General features: G+C 38.4%; 1 protein-coding gene across 4 annotated transcripts in view; it reads right to left on the bottom strand.

The window, feature by feature from the left end:
- Nucleotides 1–25161, bottom strand: part of LRP2 (LDL receptor related protein 2) — a 133257-nt gene that overhangs the window by 13110 nt on the left and 94986 nt on the right. For all 4 annotated transcript variants that reach the window (XM_064514893.1, XM_026093805.2, XM_064514891.1 and 1 more), the window contains 21 exons: nt 24631–24832; nt 23844–24139; nt 22819–23335; nt 20844–20996; nt 20180–20350; nt 19066–19289; nt 18469–18646; nt 17488–17684; nt 15619–15864; nt 14542–14670; nt 13449–13568; nt 12763–12879; nt 12410–12526; nt 10870–11007; nt 9980–10102; nt 8968–9096; nt 6868–6999; nt 5738–5869; nt 3280–3423; nt 2281–2446; nt 599–727 (listed from right to left, as the gene is read on the bottom strand). In XM_064514893.1, the coding sequence (XP_064370963.1) occupies nt 599–727; nt 2281–2446; nt 3280–3423; nt 5738–5869; nt 6868–6999; nt 8968–9096; nt 9980–10102; nt 10870–11007; nt 12410–12526; nt 12763–12879; nt 13449–13568; nt 14542–14670; nt 15619–15864; nt 17488–17684; nt 18469–18646; nt 19066–19289; nt 20180–20350; nt 20844–20996; nt 22819–23335; nt 23844–24139; nt 24631–24832 (3760 nt within the window). The remainder of the gene's footprint in view (nt 1–598; nt 728–2280; nt 2447–3279; nt 3424–5737; nt 5870–6867; nt 7000–8967; nt 9097–9979; nt 10103–10869; nt 11008–12409; nt 12527–12762; nt 12880–13448; nt 13569–14541; nt 14671–15618; nt 15865–17487; nt 17685–18468; nt 18647–19065; nt 19290–20179; nt 20351–20843; nt 20997–22818; nt 23336–23843; nt 24140–24630; nt 24833–25161) is intronic.

The following is a 25161-nucleotide window of genomic DNA, read 5'->3' on the forward strand; positions in this document are numbered from 1 at the left end:
CAGTTTTCTCAGTAGATGAAAAGTGACTGTGAACATTTTGAGCATCCATCAGTCACTATAAATCTGCAGAGTTAAGGAGCTGCATTAAGGACTTAAAGGGATCTGTGTGGCTGTACTCCAGCCGAGAGAAGCACATATCATAATATCCTGTGACCGGTCGTCTAATAGAAGAGGTAGTAAGCACAGCTATTGAATGTGCCAAAGCATTTACATTGCTTTACACTCAAGGAGGATATCTTTATTTCTTGGAGCTAGTAAAGAGAGATTCCCATCAATTTCCCTATTTCAGTAGTAATAATGTGGTGGGCAGAGCATTATAAAAAGGAGATCTTTTTTTGGCCTCCCTGAGTTGTCACCAATACAAGTACCTATCTGAGATTTAACCCTAAAATACTCGTATAAATAAATAAAATTCCCACGTACACAAATTTCCTAACATTAATGAAAAGACAAATGTCTCATTGATGATACTGGAAATTTCCATGAATTTAACCAGGAAACCACTGCCTTAGTCATTCCAGTAAAGTTTACAGCTACGGCATTTTTTTTGGCATTGAACAATATTGAAAACAATTCTGCGAAGTCCTGTGATACTTGCCCAAGCTTTGGATTGACAGCAATAGCTGCTGGTTGATCCAGTAGAGAAAAGATAAGCCATTTTCTGTACCGTCCATCTAACTTTGCCACTTCTATGCGATTAGTCCCTGCATCAGTCCAATAAAGATGCCTGAAGTACATAAAACACAAAATATTCCGAAAGTAATTATCTGATACCTGGGAGAGGAACAAGAAAGATCTTTTTAAGAAGAAAAGCTACATTAAAACCACTGCAGCAAGGTAACAGCAAATAAAGTTAATATAAAGAAACTACATTGATTACATCTGCGCATTTTAAAGCCGGAACATCCAGACTGTGGCAGGAACATCCAAGTCCTAAATACACGTGAATTCAGGAAATGTAATCCATAGGCTCACTAGCTTTCACCTCTGCCAAAGTTTCTACAGCAGCCCCTGTTCCTTGTCACATCGCAAAGATAAAATTTTCCCCTTTTCCAGCAAGACTGGCTTCATTCTGCTCTAGACAATGTACTGCATGAGCAACTCCCTAGCTATTTCATAGCTACTTATTTCATCAACAAACACAAAGAGCCTAGATAATGAAGGCTATAGATCAGACCCCAAACTGGAAACATAAATCTTTTTCCAACCTTTGTCTACTCATCCAATAGCCTGTTGAAGCATTAGAAGAAATCTTTGTTGCCATAAATGCAATTTAGACCCAAGTGCTACTTAGCCACAGTCCAGATCTTGTGCACCTCCTGATTACATTCTGAGTGAGGACATGAACTGTAACTACTTGATGGGGGGGAAGCAGATGGCTAAATTCCTCCTTTTAGTTTTCAGTTTATTGGAAAACTGATGCTTTACTATGATCTTCACACCCTTCTTCTTCGCCTTATTGACTATATCACTAGGAACATTGCAAAAGAAAAAAAAATGTCAACAGCCTTCAAAAGATTGACTCATCCCTATAACCAGTCTGTTCAGCTTCAAACAGACTCCTAAGTACATTTCATAGTGTCTATTTACAAACACTAGGCCCCTGGTTAGTTAATTTGGTATTAGACAAAATAAACTACGTCTGTCCACCACATCCTTTAACAGTTACATCTCAAAGTGACTTCATGATTTTCAGGATTAAGTAAAAAATCTCCATGTTTTAGCTTAAAAAGAGCCATAACAATAGGAAGGATAAGAGGAAACACTCTCTTCCATACACAGTTACAAAAATGTTATTTTCTGAGTAAACACATTTATTCATCAGACTTCTGAGCTGCTTTCGGAACAGCTCACATAGCAAAAGGCTGGTAAGAAAGGAGCAAATATAAAAGACAAACTCAGTTATGCATTGGGAAGGTCCCCTTTCCACAGCAGAGGAAGCTCCTTCTCTGATGCTTACCTGAGTCCTAGAAGGAACATCCATCTGACATGAAGGCCAGTGTACTATCACCTGAATGGTGTACAACTGATCTGCTAGTTGTGGAGCAGTGCAGGTTTCCTCAGAGAACATGTGATGCAGTCATCAACATGCATTTGACCTAGTTACCTGCTATCTGGGCAAACAGAAGTAACTTACTACATTCTTCTCAACTACCTTGAGACCAGATGTTTCCTGACACAAACAGTTCATAAGGAAGGAAAAAGTGGATTTTGCACTGTCTGATCAGACCCCTGACACATTCAATGTACAATATTTTTCTAGACTTTCAACACACTTACCTTCCAACCCAGTCAACAGCTAATCCATCAGGATTAACTATGTATCTGAGATTCAAGTCAACTTCCTTTGTCGGATTGTTTCTACTGCTGTCAAATGTGGGCAGATAGGCACGTTTGATGGATCCAAACTCAGAGCCCTGTCCCAGAATGCTGAAGTACACAATACCTTCAAAAAAAGCACACACATAATTTTTAGTGTCTAGTTATTCCATATTTTTGGAAAATTCTAATTTTTCCTGAGGTTCTTATGTCAAGATACCAGATACATTCATTCTATTCATAAAAATGTAGAGTTGCCTATTCAATGAAATTACATCATGTGAATGCTCAAATTCTAAAGCTATCGAACTCTTAAGCCATGAATATCATGAGTAAGATACACATCTACAGCCATATTGATCCAGATTATCAAGAACTATGTACCATATTTTTAAAGAGTAGAGGGTCTTGGCTTTGAACCTTTTTTACAGGATCTTGTGAGTGGTTTAGACTGTCACGAGGAGCAAGTGTGGCCCAGCACAGTGGCCCTGTGAAAAAGACAAAGGCTGGAAAGCCAATAAAGAGGCAACAATATAAGATAATATCAGTATCTACTTAGAATTGGCCATTCCTGTTTAGCATAAGGATTAGTTCTTGTAACATCTGAACCAGGTTGGGGGACTGGCAGAGGCAGGAGAGAAGAAAAGGGCTCATTTGTAGCAACCCTCTACTGTTGCTTAATCCCAAAGAGCCAAAACTCCACAGCTGAAGTCATAGCGAAATAAAAGAGAAAACAGAATAAAAACTAGCTACACTAAACTTAACATTAAAAACATTAAAAGGAACCACATTGATGTGAAGGAATGAGTAGAGAACAGAGGGGCACATTCAACCAAGATCTGGTCAGTTAATCTAGTTTGATTTTGATTTCCGGTGTAAATTAAAAATCTAGCTGGCAGAAATGAGTCTTTTTAAACCAACCATTGCATGACTGAGTATTTATGTGCCATGCATACTCACTCAGGCCTATCCTTTCAGGGTCCCAATCATAATCTATAGCTTGGATTCGTTCCTGGTTATCGATGTAGTCAGAGTACTGCGCCGATGAGATATTGTATCTTCGAATCCGCACGTTATCTGGCAGCAGTAACAATGGAGGATTACCTGAAAGATGATTGTAAATTTTACTTCTGTGTTCACCTCATTTTAAAAAAATGGAAAGTCATTTACAGTCAAAACTAAACCGGGTTTTTTGCAGGTTCTGTTTGAATAACAGGTGGAAGGGAAATAGGGCCACTTCTATAGTTTCAGAGCTACTAGAAATCTGTGGGTTTGCAAAATTGGTGAAAAACTCTGGAAATGCTTTACACTGAGCATAGCATTATCTTCTTCATCAAGGACTATGCACAGTAGTAATCACTAAGGAATAATTCCTCAAAAGGTTTTAAATATAACAATGTTGGCATCCTGGTACCTCACAACTTGAAAACAGAATGCAGCTATACATTATGCAGCTCCGCCGAAGTTGCTCCCCACTTTGGGGAACACAGTCTGGAGAGCAACTTTGGCAACAATGAATAACTTGTCAGTTACTTGAACTGGGAGCTGTCTCAGCTCTTCTACCTGAAAGGCTTTAAATTCACATGCCTTCATATTCAGATGAATGTTCTCCCACCTGGCCACAGGTTAATTTTGAGTTACCTTCAGTGCTCTAATAACCTAACTATAGAGGGCATCAGTCCCAGCTGGCTCACTGTGCTGGTGAGAAAATTTAATTCTACAGCCCTTTTGTAAAGGAGAGAGTCCAGCTGAGAGTCAAAGACTTGGATCCTAGGCCTTCCTCCAGAAAACAAGTCCTCCTACATTAATTGCATCTTCACTGAGCCAATGAGAAATGACCCAGTGATTAAGGCATTCACCTGGGAAAGGAAAATCTTATTTAGCAGTCCCTCTTCTAGCTAATAATCCTTAACTTCCTATGAAGTATTCACTTGAACACAGATCCCCCTCCCACAAAGCCATGGCCAAATATTGGACAAGACAAGTGACTCTTTTCTCGAATAAACATACAATTCAGTGTATAAATTGGCAGCATTTCTAGTACAACAGTATAAATATGTTGATTGTTAGGACACTCTCCTGGAGGATGGGCTACTAATTACACACCTATACAGAAAAGAACTGAATCCAGACATCTCTCCTCCTAGTGTGGGTCACAAGGTATCGGCTATGGGGAAAAAATGTGCGTACCTCTTCTCCATACCGTGTTTTATGGGACCTGAAATCCCATGCGTGTTCTGAAAACACCTACAGATCAGGCCTGCAGCAGACATAGGCAAAGGGAGCACTCATTTATGAGTGCTGTGAGCTTTTACTATGAAGAGCGGCGCATACACAGAAGCAGGACTCTAGACACAAGGAATTTCTTAATACTATTGGCTACAATCTTGTTGTTTTCTACCACTTGACCTTGAAAACTTTAGGTGTTTAGGTGCTTCCAGAATTAAGCCTATGAAGAGAGGTTTTAAGGAACTAGATTTCTGACAAGGGCACAAAGAGTCAGCCAGGCAGAACTTGGATGCAAATGTGCTTTTGTATTTTTAATCTAATGCTCAGCAGAATATATTTGCTGAATTAGACCTCTGGACTGGAAACCCAGAGACCTGATTTTCTCATAAAATTTCTCAAATTCCAAATATTTTTAGCTTTTAAAACCCCTGCAGGATGCAGTTTTGGTCATAAGCATTCTATTCTGAAGATTCTACTACTTGACTAAATACACTATGTTGCTATCATGTTATCTCTTAAAGCTGTTAAAGTGTAACTACTTTTCTATAAACAATATTGTCTCAATATTTATATAATACTGTTGCACCGTCACTTTTTTTTCTATTTTCTTCAGCTCTTTATTATTACTGCTTTCTGAACCAACTCTTTATTCAATGACTGTCACACACTGTACTCACTGCACTGAATATGATGAAAAGCTAATGATTGAAGCTAAGCATAGGCCAAAGTCCTTGAGCTTGTGTACTTCATTCCATGAACAATGAATGGCAGTCTGTCATCAAAGTGCTTTTAATTTGTACCAGTTTAATGCAAGTTTCTTCTGATGCATTACTTTGGAGACAAAATCTAAAATCTTAGGAACAGGGGCTAACAGGCAGCATTAATTTCCTTCTGCTGACAACTATGGGATAAGCAGTCTTTTGTCTGCAGAAAATTTCAGGGGAGAGGAAGGCAGGCACACAAATCACTTCCAAGGTATTATTTTTAAGGCTTGCAACTGGAAGCAGAGTTGGAGCACTTCTATTCCTAATTATGGAATAGGCAGAATACAGAGATAATCTTATGCTACAGAATAAAGACTTTTCTTCCCGTTATCCCCTGTTAAAAAAAGAGGATTATATGCATTATGTTGCTATACTCCACTTGCTCTTTACAGGTTGCAATCAATCTTACTGTCAATTTAACATACCATTGGCTGCACACTGTTTCCCCTGTTGATCACCCACAGACCTGAAGCCATCTGCGCAGAAACATTCATAACTTCCTTTGGAATTCTTGCAGTCCTGGGTGCATGTTCCAAAGATCTCACATTCATTGATATCTACACATAAGTGGAAAAAAGATACCTAGAGTTTAATCTTCCATGTGTTAGTCAGCTTTGCTCCATGAAGTGGTAGGCTTTTCTCTTCCTAACATAATTAAAGGATCAGTAATCTAGTAAATGACCATTTAAAGTCACTTTTTAACAGAACTCCTCATCACTCATCTATTATTTAACATAAGTCTTAACTACAGATTGCCATTAACTGCATAGCTCCTGTTTATCAGATCATTGTTCAAAGACATACTTTTGATCATGTATTTTTGGGTTAAATCACCAAGGAAAGATAAAAGACGATGTATGAGTACAAGGAGATATAAGAGAAAACCCATCTTGAAATGATGAAGCAAAGGTACCTCTTAATCCCTCAGAAACAAAGAAAATCACTATCCCAGCAGGAAAGAATGTGAGGGATGGCCTTGAAATGTGGTTAATAAAACTACCCAAACTGTCCACAGGGGCTGGGAGCAACAGACCTGCTCCCAGAAGTGGTAAATGCTCTCATCGAAATACACTGAAATGGCACCTATGAAGATACTGCACTAGATGACCACCAACACTGATCTTTGGGTAAATGCCTCACCATGTTTTACCTGCATATACTCAAGGTTAAAACATGGCACAACAAACCTTTATTGAAGGTCTGTTCTGAAACAGAATGAAACGAGAGTATAAACTTCAGTAAGTTTCCTTTCAACAGGAAAAAGCAGCAAAATTTCTATTCTTCAGGTTGCAAAGACGTGCAACAATGAGAGAGTAACAATGTCTGCCTATAGCAAACAAAAGCCTAAAACATGTCTGAATTTGGGAGCCACTTCTTTGGTGAATGAGGCCTACATGTTCGAAAACATTATTCAGCAGCAAAACATGTCAGAAAACATCTGGTGAATGTATAAAAATCCTGTTTTAATGCAAGAATGAGCAGTTACATTAAAATGATGAAGTGACAGGTCACTGAACATTTATCAGTGAGAAGATGTTTAGAAGATTGAAAATACCATCACAGGAGTTTCGGTTAAGTTCACTGGCCTTGTACCCTGGCCTACAGGAACAGATAAAGCCTCCTTCATTCAAGTTGGTACAGTTATGCTCACAAATATTTTCTGCACAAGTTCGTTCTGTTCCAGGATCTGAAAAAAATGTAAATTAGACAATTATAACCAAAAATAAAATGATAAGGGGGGACATAACTTCGATCATTGCTGTTTACTTCAAAACTACTTTCAAGGATAAAGTTAGTTTCCTTTTCTTCTAAGTGAAACTTTCAATTAATGTGAATAGCTTTTCTTTGTCTAAGGGATAACTATCTAAAAGAGGGTGGTAAGTGCTGGTCAAGAGAGCTCTCAGCTAAGACTGGTTTCATCTGCAGAAGTGAGCATGGTCAGGATAAGAGCCATAAGCATTCAAGCTCACCCTCAAAAGAAATGGCATTCAACATTACCACCAATATGAAGAAACTGCAACTATTTTAAGAGATTTGAGAAGGTCATTGTCTCATTTCTACCATTGCCAACCTACCTCTTTCTCAAACTACCAGTCCCTTCTTATCACTTAAATAGAAAACATATCACACATAATACAGACCCTACGTTATTTATATCTGGAAATTAAAGATGACAGCTTGTCCACGCAGCACCTAATCTAAAGCCTATTGAAGTCAATAAAAGTCATTGCACAGAATTCACTGCCCTTTAAAACATGCTTATAACAGAAAAGAGAAGTCAGGGATAATACATCGTAACATGTAATAGATAATGAAAATTATACTATTCTCAAAGTACATATAGGATTATGCTGATTCTGACATATTCTATTCATATATGCAGTACTTTGAAACTCAGATGTCCTATATGTAAGCGGAAATGATTAAAAATATGTTTGTTGACAGAGCATGAAAAAAGATACAAATATATGGCAAAACTTTTACATTAGGCTGATTATCTCCTTCGTACACCTAAATCCCAGTGCTAGTTAAATTAAGCTAAAATACCTCGGTTTTACAGATAGGTAGAAGCATAAATCCATTGTACACAAACACACATAAAGAGTTTCTCTTTTCTCCATAACCCAGGTATTTGATATTGGAAAGGACCTGAATGTTATCATCAGATCTGTGTTCACATCTATCCACAAATGGTAGAAAGCTGACTGCCAGAAGGTGTCTTTGATTTGCACTGTGTTATATCTTTCTTTTCTTTCATATTTTCATCAAGTCATTCCACTATGTTCTATTACTTAAAGACCATTGGGATGTTACGTGAAACTGAGAAACCACCTGCTTCAAAACAGACTGCATTATAAGCTTCTGAATTGTGTGTGCTTTGCAAGCATGCTGGACTGTAAATCATCAGTGTATCATTTGGCACACTTTCCTTTGAAGCCATCGAAGCCTGAAGAATTGAAATTGCAAGTACATGCTTGTACTATCACTCTGCAGCTTTTTTATCAATATATTGATATTTATATCAATATATATTGACACAATAAATGTTAGGTTTTTTTCCAGAGATTCTGTCAGAATATTCTCTCTCTCCACTCAAATAAAGTTCAAGTCGAAGTTTTTGCATCTGAATGGCTGCTAGCAAATTTATGATGCATACTTAAAAAAACTTGTGAATGCACAGAGAAACTGAGAGGGCCCTCAGTCTGAGTACTGGGTGTCCTTACAGAACTCTGTGGTCATGTTTGCACACAGGAAAATAGAAGCATCTCAATATACGATTGGTTTCAACAGGGCTAGAGCAACCTACGCTGGTGCAGAGTCTGCCCCAGAATAATTCTGTACATTGGTCTACTACAATTATGATTTAAATATCCTGGTATTCTAGCCCCCATAATGTAAACCATTTCAAAACAAGGTCAAACTCATTTTTGTGATGCATAAATACTCTGAGCCTAAAATGAATTTCTTAGGGTTTTCCCTGAAGAAGAAAAATAAAAGATATAGCCACGGATAATAGGATAATTCTAGTGCAGACTAATTGAAAATTAATATTTCTTAGTGTTCTATTCAAAAGCATGCAGGTACTGCTTTCAGTTTCAGAAATTCTTATTCCAATATTACTATAATATTCTATTCTATTGATATTACTACTTACTGCAGCCGATTTCATCAAAATGGTCTCCACAGTCGTCATAATTGTCACACACATAATGTAGAGGAATGCAATTTCCATTACTGCACTTGAATTCATCAGTTGTACAGGGTCTTGGGGTTGGTTCTCTACCTACAGTTGAGAAGAGAAACACTCTTCTATCATAAATTCAGCTACGCAGTACCAACAGGTAGCAGCACTACAGCACATTGCAGATGAGGAAGCTGATGCAAACTGTTAAAATGATGACTACAGTGATTCAGGAAGTCTCCTTTTTATAAAGACAGAAGGTAGACTCTTCTTGTTAAGTATTGCTTAAGAGTTGACTAAACTTTCTTTTAATAGTGCTAACCAATCCTTTAACTCTATACTTCATACAGTTACTCCAGACTTTAATAGATTACTTAAGAGCTGTTAGCAACCTAAATTTAAAAAATACTGTGTAATAAAGCCAAAAAATAATATCAGTAAGCAATCAAAAACATAATTAAAATTGATAATACAAAAATCAACATATTCAGAACTTGATAAGGTATTTGAGGGCAGAACTCTATAGAATATTAACAGAGTTTCTGCAGGATTTGGGCCTAAAAAGTAGCAATGCTGTTCATAACATAACATAACAGTGACAAGAATTAAGAAATAGACATTTCTCTGTTTAAAAAGTCCTAGTTATCCATCCCATCCTTATTTCATGATACAACCAAACTCTTTTTTTCTTCATCATTTTAAGTGAGTTCATAATAAGCAGCCAAAATTTAACTAGTGTTTGTAATAAAATACAATTCAATTTTTGAAAACAATGCTTTGTACTTTTCAGGCAAATGATTGTTGATTTTTGCTACTTATATGGTAGCTGCAAATATGTAGTACCAATAATCACAGTTCAAATTATTTCATGCTGAGCTCTAATTTTCATAGATTTAATTTTTACATTTCTGCAGGACTTTGGCATTATCTAACATTAAACACATCATGGTTACTGAATTTGCTGGTCAATTTTATATAAACATACAGTGTTCCTCTTTCTCATCACTTCCATCTCCACAGTCATCTTCCTGGTTGCACAGCTCATGACCGTATATACAGCGATTGTTTTCACATCGGAAACGGAATGGAGGTTCACAAGGAATATCCACTGAAAGCACAGAGATCAAGTCAGTCATACTTTGACACTTAATGCCATTAAGCCACAAATTATCCCAGTCACTTCTGTCTGGTACCATTGATGTTTTTCCTATATCTTAAAAAGTACTGTGGGGACATTCTGGCCCACAGGAAGTAAATTATCTCCACATTTCCTTAAATGTGGCATAAAACCTGTGATTGTATGTCAGGCCATTACTTCAGGGATAACTTCATTACTTCAGTAAACTGATGGAAAATCCAACATGCTAATTAAGCTGCTATTTAGTGTATAACTTACAATAATTATTTAATCAATACTTCTAACATCTCATATTTTTAGAGCTAAAGTCAGGACTCCTCATCCCTGTTTAGAAAAATATCCTGACTCTGCCGAGAGCTTTAAAAGCTCACCGCCTTTAAAAAAAAAAAAGTTCTCTAAATTTTCTCTTTAATTATAAACCAATGTTTTGGTCTTATTTTATACACTCAGCTTGAAAATATTGAATAGTGTCCCTATGTCTTTGCTAGGTTTCTCCCTACTTTGATAACTACATATACAAACATCTGCAAAGCAATGAAAAACATATAGTAGAAGGATGAAGCAAACGTAAAGGTATATGAAGCAAAAATCTCAGCATCATCCTGAATGAAGTCTGTGAGAAACTCCAGTGAAAACAAAATATTTAAAATTTACTATTTATTCTCTCTATTGTAAGTAGAGATTTTATTATGCATGTGAGCAATATTGTTCATTTTACTGTAATTATTCCCTCTTACAGCAAAGGTGAAGTTCTTCATCAGAGTCATCTCCACAGTCATTATCACCATCACATTTCCAGTATGGCTGGATACACACATGGTTTTTACATTCAAACAGCATGGGTGGACAATATGTGCCATTAGGATATCGTGTTGCTGAAGAAAAGAAATGTATTATGAAATTCTCATTTAAAATGGCAATTTGAACTTTTTCCAAAAAACATTCAGGCAGATGCTATCATTATTTTTTCCTTCCATAGCTTCTTCTCCTTAGAAGGAAATGGAATATGAGGCACTACAAGGATTTACAGGGACAAGAGATTGCAAGGACTGAAAACTTCTTGGTAGCTGTAACATAATTAATTCAGGTTCAAACAGAAAATGAAGTAACAGAAGTTACTCCCCAGAGGCTTTGGGAAATAAATTGTTATGAATTTTACAAATACTATTTGCAGTTGCTACTGACAATATATTTCAGTAATTAAGAAAATAACAGAACTGGCACCAAGCCTGAATGACCAAAGAAGTACCTAAGGCATCTAATCACAAATGGACTTATGTTGGTATAGTAGAAAATCTACTCAGATTCTGTAAAAGCTATGAAAAAAATGAACTAGATCAAAGAGAAACCACAAATATGACTCTGCCAACACACGTAAACAAACCACATCCTTGCCCTTTCAACAGCTCCTCACATGCTTTTCCCTCCCTTTAAGAAAAGCCAGATGTTATGTAACTCAGATTCTGATAGATTAATTGTTACGAAGTAAATTTCAGGATGCAGTTACCATCACTAAAATAAAGGTAGTGTTGTACAGATGCCCCTTCTCACTTAAACCACAGGTGTTAAGATCAAGTGCATGGGAAGATGCATAGAACAGCCCGGATACCAACACGAAGGGAAAGGAGTTCTCCCTGGTACTGAAGCCCACATCATTCGGACATACAAGCAAGAATCAGCACTTTAATAGCTCCTAAGAGGCCAACAACAGCCAGCACAAGTAAGAGCACTAAGGTGATATCTTCATTCCCCACAGAAATGATACTTTATGTGTAGACAGTAGCCATGTGTGCAAGCTACAATTTCCAGATGTTTCTTCACAGTAGATCAATATAGAGAGAAAACAGCTGAAAATAAAAACATTTCATTTCATTGGCTTCACTAGTACCTTAGGAAACTGTATACACTCCTTTGAGCATTACAAAAAACAAGCCCATTACAGAACCTTGCTACAGCACAGAACGAATGGAAACAATGGATCTTGGAATGTGAATAGGATAGTCAAGAATTTCAGTTCGACCATGTGTATCTTCTCCTGGACCATCCTTGCATTAATTTCCTAGAATTATGAATGCATTTACAATTAATGTAAGAGATGGCAACCCATATATGAAAAGGCTGATTCAAAATATTACACTTTTCCTGAACTTTACTGACATCTTAGAGTTGCAGGGCTGAGTACCTCTGAGGAGTCATGTCACTTAAACAGAAAAAAAAAAGCACAAGTCTTTCTGGAAGTGAGCTCAGTGAGCTCCAATTGCAAAGCTTGAAACTCACGACAAGTTGCTTCATCAGAGAAATCAAGGCAGTCTGCGTTTCCATCACATCTGAAGCGCTCTGCAACACAGTGTCCACTCTCACACTGGAAATAACCTGGGTGGCAGGTCCTCAGCTCTGGAAAGATTCAGAAGTAACTGTTGAAATGTCTTCTCATTCAAATCAAGCTGAAATGTCTATTTTTTCAAAAACAACAGATTCCTTAAAGACTGCAAAATCCCAACTATTAAAATTGTGGTATTCTCTACTTCTGGTAGAGAATTCCCGTAAGAGATCATTTTGCAGAATAACTTATCACATTACAAGCAAAAATGTGTACACGTGACGATGTGCCATCCAAAGACAATACGCACCACAGTCACGTTCATCTGAATTGTCTTCACAGTCATCATCATGATCGCATATCCACCGGGAAGGAATGCAACGCAAATTGTCACAACGGTATTCACTTTCTGTGCATTCCCGAGGACCTTCATTTAAAATGAAAGTACAAACTTGTGAAATTTCTCAGCTAAAGATTTAAGCATCCTCATTAACATGCCTCATCAAAACAGACAGAAGTAATACTGGCAGATACTGTGATATAATCACAAAAATACCTAAATGATATTAGAATAGCATCCCAGCATACTCTTTACATTATGTTAAACATTTTACGTTGTCCCTCCTGACAAAGATGAGGGCACTCCATTGCAGATGTTTTTTCATCACAAAGTTATACAGAAAAAAGTCCATGCTCATTGCTTAAAGAACCATATATTCCTACATTTGCACACAGGGCAGAATTCAGATGGTCCTTCCTAGCGGAAAACAGGCTATGTGCGTTATTATGATGACTGAATTTATCAGTGTTTTTATGCATCCAGAATGCTTCCTTGAGACAGCACTGTGAGAGTTCAGCTATGAAAATACAGGCTACAGAGTGAAACAACAGAATGGTTGCAGTTAAGAGCTATCTATCTGCCCTGTTTTCATAAGAAATAGGAGGCTAGTTAAGTCAAATGCTGGACTATATAATGAGAGTCAAGAAAGAACTCACTGCAGTTGTGCTCATCAGACTCATCTCCACAGTCATTATCTCCATCACACTTCCAGCGTAGTGGGATACATCGATGATTGTCACAGCGGAAATCTCCAGAAGGACTGCAAGTCATCTCCTCTGCAGTGTACACAGTTTGCCAACAAAAAATGAGACCAGTACACATTAGCATAGTCTTTGGATAAGATGGAATACACAGAAGATAATGGAAGCCAGAGATTTTCTTGACACAAACTGGCTCAAGTAATAGAAGAGTGATAAAGAAACAGCTGAAATAATTACGAAGAACTGGGATGGAAACACAAAGAGAGAAACCTTGTGCTATCAAAGTAAAAGAATGATTATTGCTCCTTGCAATACAATTATTCCAGAGTGAGGGGAGCCCTAACGGATCCCCACCCTCTCACTATCCACAGAAGAGTAACTTATCACTAATTAATCCAATGGATGGATTGTATTAGCCTAAAAATAAAGAGCCCTAGGAAACAAAAGCATTTCTTTTCTGAGTAGAGAAGCATGTTTTTGGTGACTCAGAGAAAGACATACATTTTTATAATTCTACAAGCAGAAAAAGAAACTGACAGGGCATACTGCCTTCATAGAGTGCTAATCTTTTGAGTATTCTCTGGTTCTGATATGGTGATCTGATGCCCTCTAAGCTCTGTGTGCAAGTGTTTGAGGAGTTTCAAAACAAATACAAGGTTCTGGGATGTATGATGGTATATATATGGTTCCCATATTGATGGTCTCAACAGTGTAGGAGGTAAGTTGAGTAACTGTAAACAATGACAGTTTTAATTGTCTAGAATAAAAGTTTGCAGAAGCAGAAATATTTCCTGTTTCATTTGATGACATACCAGGCAATAATAAAATCCTGATCTTCAGGGCTTATAAACATGTGAGTAGCACACTGAATTGCTCCACACAGAATTTTTCTAAAGACAAATAACTATCAGTGTAATTAATTGGTATCAAACAAAATATGCCCAGGTACATTATTACGAGAAGACTTTCAGAAAACCAGGTGTTCACATCTTGGAGAAATATTCTAGGCACAAGGTTATGTTGAAATGACCTTCTTCTCCAGACATACCACAGCCTTGTTCATCACTGTTGTCTCTGCAGTCATCGTTCCCATTGCACACTGCCCACAACGGTATGCAACGGTAGTTGGTTCTACAGCTGAATTCTGTGTGGTTGTCACACCGATAGGCAGGGCCCACTGAAACACAAGAGGCAATTGTCAAAGGAAGTTGCATTACTTAGCCAGAAAGCTGCCCTTCTTGCTACATGATTCTGACTTTAAAAATCTATTCTGGTGTACAGTCAACTACTTCTACTAAAAAGAGTTATCTGCTAGCTTTGTTGTAAAAGAGAAAGCATTAAATTTATCTGATTTTACTATTCTTTCCTACCTATGCTGCTTGCATTCTGCATATGCTACAAACCCATGGCTGGTTCAAATCATGTTCAGTGTGTTTTTCCCTGAAACACTTAGTGCCAGTAATTGTGGCAATAGAAGCCCCAAATCTGGAAGCCAGAAGAGGCGGCTTGTGCTCAGATAGCACAGTTAAGTCACAGGTTCTTCCAGATGGCCAATAGCTCAGAGACACACGTTGGAGCAGATAAGAAAGTCCCAATGTTGAGTGAAGGCTAGACATTTGCATTTGTTCTCCCTGCAAACTTTTGTTTACAAAACACATGCCTATTGTTATGAGAAACTTCAGCTTCGAGAGATGAAACTTACTTTGTTTTCCTAAAAAGTATGACATGTCATGCATCAAAGTGGGGCAAGGTAAAAATCGGTGAAATGGCATTCACTGATTCCACATAGGCTTATACCCTTTCTCCCCAAATGTTTCTACAGTCCAAGCAAAGGACCCTGCTAGCCTCAAGGAGGTCAGAGTGGGACCGTGCCAGTTTTTGATAACCTGGCCAGCAGGTTATAAGCCTCTTCCCCTTCAGGAGTAAGACAGCAGTGCATTACCATACAGCCTCTCTGTCTTTCTAGCACTCTTTACTACATGATAGCAGTAGCTTGCAGAAAATATTCCTTTCCAATAAATTTCCAGCCTCTAGAAAATTAAGTAATGCAGTTTGCTCAGCTTTCGGTGCACTATAATGTGGGCAGCCTACTACAGCTAAATGCTTACTACAGCTATGTGCTTACTGCATTCGTGGAATGGCTCATCAGAGTTATCACCACAATCATCATCCACATCACACTTCCAGGACTGTGGGATGCAGCGGCCATTGTCACATTTAAACTGGCCTGGAGGACAGGTTCTACTGGCACAGTGAGTACTATCTTCATCCGAGTTGTCACCACAGTCATCCTCTCTATCACACTGCCAGGCTTCTGGGATACATCGTTTATTGGCACACTGCCACTGATGGCTCTCGCACTGATGGTTAGCTGAAAGAACACAGATTGCCTGTTAGAATGTTACTTACAGGAATGGTCTGCTGCTGCAGTTTGATGTCAAATGAGTATGTTTTATGTCACGTGAGTATTTATAATGCCTGCACCAAAAATTAAAAGAAAGACCTTAAAAAACTCGAATATCAGTATCTACTTGCCCAGTTAATGTAGAGATTTCTAACACTGCATGCCACATTTCGCAAAGACATTTTAAGTCAAGCTCCCTAAAGCTCTACAATTCTTAGGAATGAGACAGGCATTAGCTTCTCCTAAGACAGAGGGGAGTAAAGATCCAGCATTCAAACATGATTGAGGCAGGGGTGCCCAGTCACTTAAAACAAGAACTAAGTGACACTGTGGCCCTGGGCCATGTGACCATTTCAGATGTACATTCCCTGATGAGCCTGTTCCTCTGAGCAATTTCTGGCATACATGTCAGAAAACCTGGCAGAAGGCCATTCTAATGTACAGCCTCTACCTCCGAAGGGCAAAGCCGTGCACTGTATGCTAATGTTAGCAGTGCTGGCAGACTAGGGGAGCTCTGAAGGGCTATGAAAATGGAAGTCCATCCTGCTCTTGGCCTCCAGACTTTTTGTGTCTCACTGGACACCATCCTACAACCTTTTTATATATACTGCCAAACTGTTTAAGAGGAGACAATACAATACAATTTCCATACATTTTCTAGATTAGGGGATTCTTTTCCACGCACGAGATAATGAGCAGAAGCAACGATATAGACCCAAACTGAACTTTAGTCTACCCGGTGCATTAAAATCAGTCACACATTACGCAGCTGCCACATTTCTACGTATTTAATATTCCCCTGTGCCACACTTAGGAGCTCAACTATTTCAAACTCAGGTAGAATTGACATTTCATTTAATTACATCATTGTCAGAAACACTTTGCTAACGGAAAGCAATGAAACTATCAATTATACAACCACACTGCTTTGTTTTTCCTGGATATTACTAGGTTTGTAAGTGCCAGAACTACATTATTTACAAGAAGAGGAATAAGGCTGTGCTTTTTAAATTTGACACAAATCTGTGAAAAAAGATAGGTTTTTAAGGAAATCACACATTATTTCAAAAGCATAATTAGACTATATTTCTAAAAAGCTGCCATGACACACGGGTCTCTAAAACAACCTTCCTACATGCTTTGGATTATGTGCAATGCAGAATGTCAAATAATTTCATCCCATCATGCAACGCTCTTGAATATGGGGACAATTAACAAGTCTGATGGACTCATCTGGGCATTAGGAAGCTTTAGGGTCCTCATATGCAGCATGGCTTTACTCTGGCTAAAACAAAGCTGGTCCTATTTCTGGTATTTTATACCTTAGGTTGTAATTTACATCAGCGCAAATCTGACTCAAATGTATAGAAAAACATTTGTATTCACATTCAGTAGCATTTTTGCTCTCTTTTACCCTGCTTTTGCACTGAGAAAAATCACTAATAGGTGCAAGACAATAGAAAATTAGGCTTTGTATCTCTCTAACTCACCTTTTCATTTGTAAAAGGGGAATAACGATTCCAAAGTTTATGTACTGCTTACAGGTTTTGTACAGACAAAATGTGCTTAAAATTATTACTGATAACATACCACAAAGTACAGGATCTTCATCTGATCTGTCATGGCAATCTGGCAGGGTATTGCACAAGAAATGTGGACTTGTGCAGTTCCCATCATTACACTGGAACTGACCAACAGGACAGTATCGGTGTGGACAGGTAGGGGGCTCATCAGAGCCATCTCGACAATCCCTCTGTCCATCACATTTCCACCAGATAGGAATACACCTACAAAGACAAAATAATGTTTTCTTTAATGAGAAAGAGTCTGTACAGATATGCAGCCATCCTTTTACAGCATAAAAGGCAGTCTTTTCTCAATGTTATTTCCCAAAACATTTAACTTCCAAGACATCTTGAGTTTCATGTCTTCTGCTTCATAAATTGTAGGTTAGCAAAATATGCAAGAAGACTGTCACCAGAAACAGATGATGCTGGTGACTCTCTAGAAGGAAAGTCACAGTAAATTAATACAGAAGGACTGAATTTTAAAGTATATTCGTGACAACTGTCACTCATGCTTTTTACTCAGCACAGCAGCTCTTATGCTACCCATTCCTCTCCCCCCACCACAGTCATCTCAAAGAACAGGGTCAGAAATGTGTCCCCACATTAGATAAATGACTTTCCTGGGAGACAACATATATTTAACAGTTAAAGACAGAAACCAGTATGTTGCAAGAGACGTACAAAAAGTAAGAGAAGGTTCCAGTTTTGTGAATTCACAAAAAATGGTTTCTGGAGCTACATGTCACTAACAACCCAAACTTCATTACATCAGCAATATCATGTAACAGGAAGAAAAGGAAAAAATATTCCATTTAAACAAGCAGTCTAGAAATATTTAGCCAAAAATTAAGCCTGTCTGATCCTGGCTTTGTCTTTGCCTGCACATTACAGAATCACAGGGACACCAGGAGAAAACCCTACTTTCATACCCTTTTGAAAAGCCTAAGCTGTAGAATATATCTTTAAAAAGACACTGAAGAAAGATGGCGAGAGGTGGACTTACCTTTCAGTGTCTGCACAGAGAAACTGGGTGCTAGAGCACATTGGAAGGCAGTGGGCTGTACTGTCAAACTGTACTATCATGAAGTTATCAGGACATTCACAGGAATAACCCTGACCACCAGCTTTTATCAGACAAAGATGGGAACAACCACCATTGTTGGTGCCACAAGGATTATTAACTGGTAAAACAAAAGAATAAATATTACCATACTTTGCAAACCCCAGGACACAAATGTCTCAATCTACAATAGTCTCCTCTAATACTGTATGGAGACTACTGACATCACTTGAAAAACAAAACCTAGATAATTAGGCACTCAGAGAGAGAAATATGTATGATCCTTTTTATAGGAAACAACTACTATTGAGTTATGATGTTTTAGAAACTAGTTTGAAGCTATGCATTTCCAGTCTGATTCTACTTCATCAGCTAATCAAAGAAAAGACCATTTATATATGTAAAGTAAGGACCTAAATTTATTCTGTGCCTTTTATTCCCCTCAGCAAAGGCAAAAGCAGAGTGCACTCAGCACCCTTTACAATTAGTCTCCAGATAATAGTTGGCCTTCTAAATGCAAATCTAATTCTGTTTTCTCACCAAATGGCTGTCTGTATGGATGGTAGACATGGATGTCAAATGGCCTGTGTGTGGTGTTCACAAGAACAGTCCTGTCTGACCCATCATATTTATTTCCCTTTTCGACAGTTCTTGTGTTCCAATCAGTCCAATATATCGTGTCTTCAAAAATTGTAATTGCAAATGGATGAGGTAAAGTCCCATCATATACTGTGTGACGATGATGTCCATCCAGGTCAGAGTACCTACACAAAGAAAAATATGTGCAAAACACTTAATAAAAGCTAGAAGATCTTCTCATCTTTATTATATATGCTTACAGTACTTCATTATTGGTGACCAGGATCAATGCTTAGTTAATGGTGGCACTGCAGCTTCTTTAGTCCCATGATGGAGCACTGTTCTCAGTGAATTCATTTAAAGATATGCAGAAAAGTAAAACAGGTTATATTAGGCAGAGAAATGGAACGGAGAAACATCCACTGAAAGGCAGAGTCCTCCCACAGAAGTATATCAGCTAGTCTAATGAAGTTTTGTGTATTTGCTGTCTTACAGCAGGTTTATTGTTTTTTTGTCATAAGGGAGAGCACCCCAGGTGATTCAGACCGCTAATGATGGGACACTTAAGACAATATGCCTCCTATATTCCTAGATTAGTGGCTCCTCTGATAAGGTATTTTTAATAGGATTTTATATTTTTATTATGATCTTGCTATAGGGGGAAATTATGAAATACGAGACAGACAGACAGACGGAGAGAGAGACAGACAGACGGAGAGATTTACATTTAATTAATATATATTTTAAATAGGGCATTTTAAGACTTCAGTGTAGAAAAGGCTTGGTTCAGTTTGGGCACCTCAGCAAAGATGAAGTGGCATATTCCAGGACAGACTGTGAATCTTTTTACTACCATTTCTCAAAAAAATGCGGACCACTTCTTCCAGTGGGACCTAAAATGTATATAGGCACTATGCTACTGTGGCATCTAGTGATTCATACCATCTACAACCTCTGGCTTCCTATAAAGTCAGCAGAAAGAAGTAACTATGGTGCTTACAGCATCTATAAACGCTACCACTGACATCCGATAGGAACAATTATTCAGTTTCTTTACTCTTCTCTGTGTACGTACTCAATGTAATTCAGATGGGCATCTGCCCAGTAGAGCTTGTCGTTGGTGTAATCTATGGTGAGTCCATTGGGCCATTCTAACTTGGTAGAGATAATCACCATCTTGTCTTTGCCATCCATGCCCACTCTTCCAATATAGGCTCGATCTGCCCAGTCTGTCCAGTAAATCTGTCTGTTCAAATGAATGTTTATGGTTAGGATTGTGCTAAAAATATGCTTAAATAAATATTAGAAGACACATGTTGAATATATGGTTTCCTGCAGAAAAACTAAAGAAGAGACTGAGGAAGATGAGAAAAAGGTTAATATATTTGTATGTTACTTTAACTACTAGAGCAGACAAGTAGTTGTGTGTGACCACAATCATCCTCAAAGGATACAACTGGCAGATGCATTGTCTATCAGACCACACACATTTCTATCAACCTTTTTAACTTTTCCATCAAAATCTCCTTGTCCACATGGGACCAAATTCCACTTTCAATGGTATCTCACAGCCCTGCATATATACCTAAGAAAGGCAAGCTGCTGTTTTTCCTAACTTACAGCTAAGATCTAACGCCACACAAATCTAAGTGCAGACAGCCAAAATTTTCTTCAGATTTTCAGAGTCATCACAAGACTATTCAACAAAAGGAAGAAAAAGTGCTCTTGAAATGTCATACCCGTATTTTGGATGAACAATAATTGCTCTGGGGTACTGAAAGCAGAAAGTGTTGTTGGCATCCACACACCGATCCACCAGTTTTTTCCGGAATCTTCCATCAAGTTCAGCAACATAGAGACAATCTTTGTAGGCATCCACCCAGTAAAGTTTTCTGAAATGTTTTAGAGTTAATTTATATACTCCTATTTATTTGGTTTATTTTACTTCAGAGCATTTTTCTCCTAGAGGCAATATATCCACCATAAAGAACACACATACTATTCTGACATCTCTTCTAGACCACGCTCCAGCTGGCCCTTTTCACTCCTGCTCTTCCTGTATCCATAGTCAATGGCGCGAAATTCAAACTTGCAGTTGTCCAACTGAGTAATAACATGCCATTTGCCCATAGATTACTGAGACTCCCTCTCTTCCCTTCCTCTCCTACCAGCAACGGCCAGCAAAGAGGAAGAGGAAAGCAGACCTGCAGAGCAGTGGATCGTGACCAGGGCTGCAAAGTATTGGAGAAAATCACCATCTCTTCCATGCTGTCTCCTCTCATCAGATCAAACAGGTAAAACAGGTTCTCCTTTGAAAGTTGCTATCTATTGAAATTTGATAGCCTAATTTAAGCTTTACCCAGAATTTTTTAGCACTCCTATTACTTTGCTTAGAATTATCCACAGCTGTAATCAAAGAAAACATGCAAAAAACCCCTGAAAGATACAGAGTCTGCCTACACCGCCCTGACCAGTGGCCTTCCCACCAGGGAGGAGTGGAAAGGTCACCTCCCCCACCTACAGCTTCTGTCATCCTCCAAGCATCCCCCTGTACTAAAAGTGACTGGAACAACTCATCTACCATCATATATCTTCCTTCAGCCTCTCTGAAACACCTCAACAAAACATGATTGAAGACTTAACTGATGGGAGCTGAATTAATTCAGCACCTGTATTAACAGTGGAGCAGTAGGACCATTTGGACTAAAAATACCTTTTCCTTTCTCACATCTCTGTGAATCGCAAATCATTTGGGAATGCTAGGAACGTTAATCAGCATTAGCCTTAGAGACAAAGGGGTTCAAAAATAAGAACTATAATATAAAAACAACTATAAAAACCCAACTAAATTCACATATTCATATACAGACACTCTCATATACACTCCAAATGTGACTTTTTAAGCCAATCTCATAATTTGGAGAGTCTAATTCATGACATTTGAACTTTTCATGTTGATAGTAATGCAATCAAAAGAAGAGCAAAATCGTATGAAACGCCGCCAAGAATGCTCTCAGAGAGGGCACTACATAAGGACAGAGTCTCTGTGGGAATAAATCAAACTACCTTATGACACACAGCAGGCAATTAAAAAATGACCAAAATGCAAAGTGCTTTACAATCACCTAACCCTTATACTGCACTCCTTACAGCAAGTAAGCTTACAGCAGTTATGGATACTTTTTTCAAGAGCAAAAGAAAGATGCTCTTCACATTGGTACAGAAGCTAAATTCCATAATTGTTAATTGTTACTAACTTCACTAGAATCTAGCTACATGGTGTAGCATATTATTTACATACAGAGTGAGGCCTGAATCCCAACCTCAGCTAGTGCTAGCATAAGAAGGAAGAGACTAAGCTCAGAATCCCTACCCCATCGCCAGATGTAATCCTCTCACTAGCCTGCTTGGCTAGTTCTGTTCAATGACAGTTTCCTAACAAGTCTCTCCCAGGAGTCATATGCACAACATTATCATTGGTGAGACAGTAACTCAGTATAATAGATATGAGAGCATTATAACCAAAAGTTTTAGATAATGCATTAGAATCTGATAAATTTTTCTAGAGTAGTTCTATACTACTGTATTCACAATCCAAAGCTATTCTAGTGCTCTTCAGGAGTTTCACATGAAGGGACAGAAAGACCCTAAGATAAATTCCCTCACACATCATTTCCTTAGTAGACCAGAAGGACAGAAAATATATTTTCTTACCTGCCAACCCAGTCAACAGCGATACCTTCCCCGCTGGGCACATCATCACTTATCACTGCCTCCTTATTTGTTCCATTTAGGAACATTCGTTCAATGACCTTCCTCCCCACATCAATCCAGTACAACCTTTTTTCCACCCTGTCAAAGTCCAGTGCCACCACATTTCTCAGTCCTTGCAAAATGAGAGAGTAAGACTGGCCATCTGCTGTGAGATTTCTCAGATAGTAACGGTTGCTAAAAATAAGGTATGGGGAGATATTACTATTTTGTCGGCAGCTTTTTCCATCGGGCTCCCGGATATAGCCTGGGGCACACTTACAGATGTAGGAGCCAGCTGTGTTCTCACAAATCTGGCTACATACTGATGGAGTTTCATTGCACTCATCTATATCATCACAAGTCCGTTTATCAGACATAAGTTTGTATCCAGGATGGCAAGAACAGTAGAAACTTGTCTGGGTGTCTGTGCAGTCATGATCACACCTACTGATTGAAGGGTCACTGCATTCATTTACACCTGGGGAAGGAAAAGGAATTCTGTTCAAGGAACTGGCTTGCTGAGAAAATAGTGCAGTGATTATTCAGTGTATTCTCTCTCCCTCTCCCTCCCTCCCTCTGAAAATTCTGAATATGAATCTGGACGGGATACAATAGAGGAGCAAGGAAAAGAATGTCAACCAATATAAATTATTCCAGCTCCTTTGAGGTCTATCACCAAACTCATTGAGTGCAAAACACACTTATGAATGGTACATTTTGTAAATGTAAGAGTAATACATAACAATGTATAAACTATATTTACATTTTATATAATTAACTAGTTTTCATGGCTTGTTAAAACAGTATATAATTAATATGATTTAATTAAAACAAAAGATTAGATATATACATTTCTTATAATCCTAAAGACACCTTGGATAGAATATGTATCATTGTAATTAAGCAATTGTCTTAAGAGCTCATTTTTAACAAGCTGCCTAAGCATTTTAAATGGAGTAAGACCATCCAGATAAATCTACACATACCACATCCTTTTTCATCGCTATTATCTAAGCAATCATCCAACCGATTGCAGACTTTAACCATTTCAATGCAGTTTCCATTGTCACATTTAAAATGATGGGGAGAGCAAGTTGCTTCTGGTGTACTACAGAGATGTTCCAGCTCATCAGATTCATCACCACAGTCATTATCCCCATCACAGATGTAGGCCTTGGAAATGCAGCGCCCGTTCTGACAGGTAAACTGGTGCTGTTGACACGCTTCATAGATGCACCCCCTTTCATCACTGCTGTCACCACAGTCATTCCGTCTGTCACATCTGAAGAAGAATGAATACTTTGATCAGTTTTAAGAAGACAGTGACTATAGGGCAGATTGATACACTCACTCTCCTGATTTCTAAAGGAGCTCAGATGTTATTGGCTCCAACAGGACAGACTTTCAAAAATCAGGCCCATATGATACGCGATTTGATCTTGTGAATCCTGCTCCTATTCCCTTTATCCATTACCAAAAAGAAACCTAATGTATTTGTGCAATCAATCAGAAAAACTGATCAGAATCACCTCAAGAGATGGTACTGGGCCCACAAAAAAGTATTAAAAGCCAATGATGAGCACAGGGCATATTAACATACAAAAGGCATTTTCAAGTTAAAACTAACACAGGAACGTAGAACAGACAAATAATTTAACTACCATATGCAAACCTATTTAACAACTAACCAGCACACAAAAATTAAGTTGAATTAGTTCCTTCACTTCAGGCAAATTTTGAGGATTTTCTGCAGTGGCTTCAGTATTTACAAACCTGTATGTGCTTCGGATACACAAGCCATTATTACAAGTGAACTCATTTTCTGTACAAGATCTTCGTGTGCAGTTCTGGTGTTCATCAAAAGCATCACTGCAGTCAGCATCACCGTCACAGACCCATGCCCGAGGAATGCACCTCCTGAGCGGGGGCCGATTATTGGCACACGTGAACTCTGCTGCTGTGCAGTTGCGGTTTGCTGAAACAAAGCATGTTTGCTGAGTCAGCAAGTTGTACTCCATGTACATAACACCACCTCCCAGCCCTGCCACCCGGCCTTAATATCATACATATGCTCTGCTCCACATGCAGAAACAGATACCACTGTACTCTCTCGTATACAAAAGTCATACTCATTCCCACTAATATTCAGTCAGGAGGTTGTCTGTGAGCCAAAACACTTTAGGATTCCTTAGGTAATGCTGGGGTGTGCAGAGCGCTGGATCTTGCTGGATTCTCAGTATAAGCCTTCCATGTGTCAGGCCAGATTTTCCAGCAGCTGAATGGAAATTAGCCCTAGGCTGTCCA

The sequence above is a fragment of the Dromaius novaehollandiae genome, chromosome 7 (genome assembly GCF_036370855.1).
Source record: "Dromaius novaehollandiae isolate bDroNov1 chromosome 7, bDroNov1.hap1, whole genome shotgun sequence".
NCBI classification, from domain to species: domain Eukaryota; kingdom Metazoa; phylum Chordata; class Aves; order Casuariiformes; family Dromaiidae; genus Dromaius; species Dromaius novaehollandiae.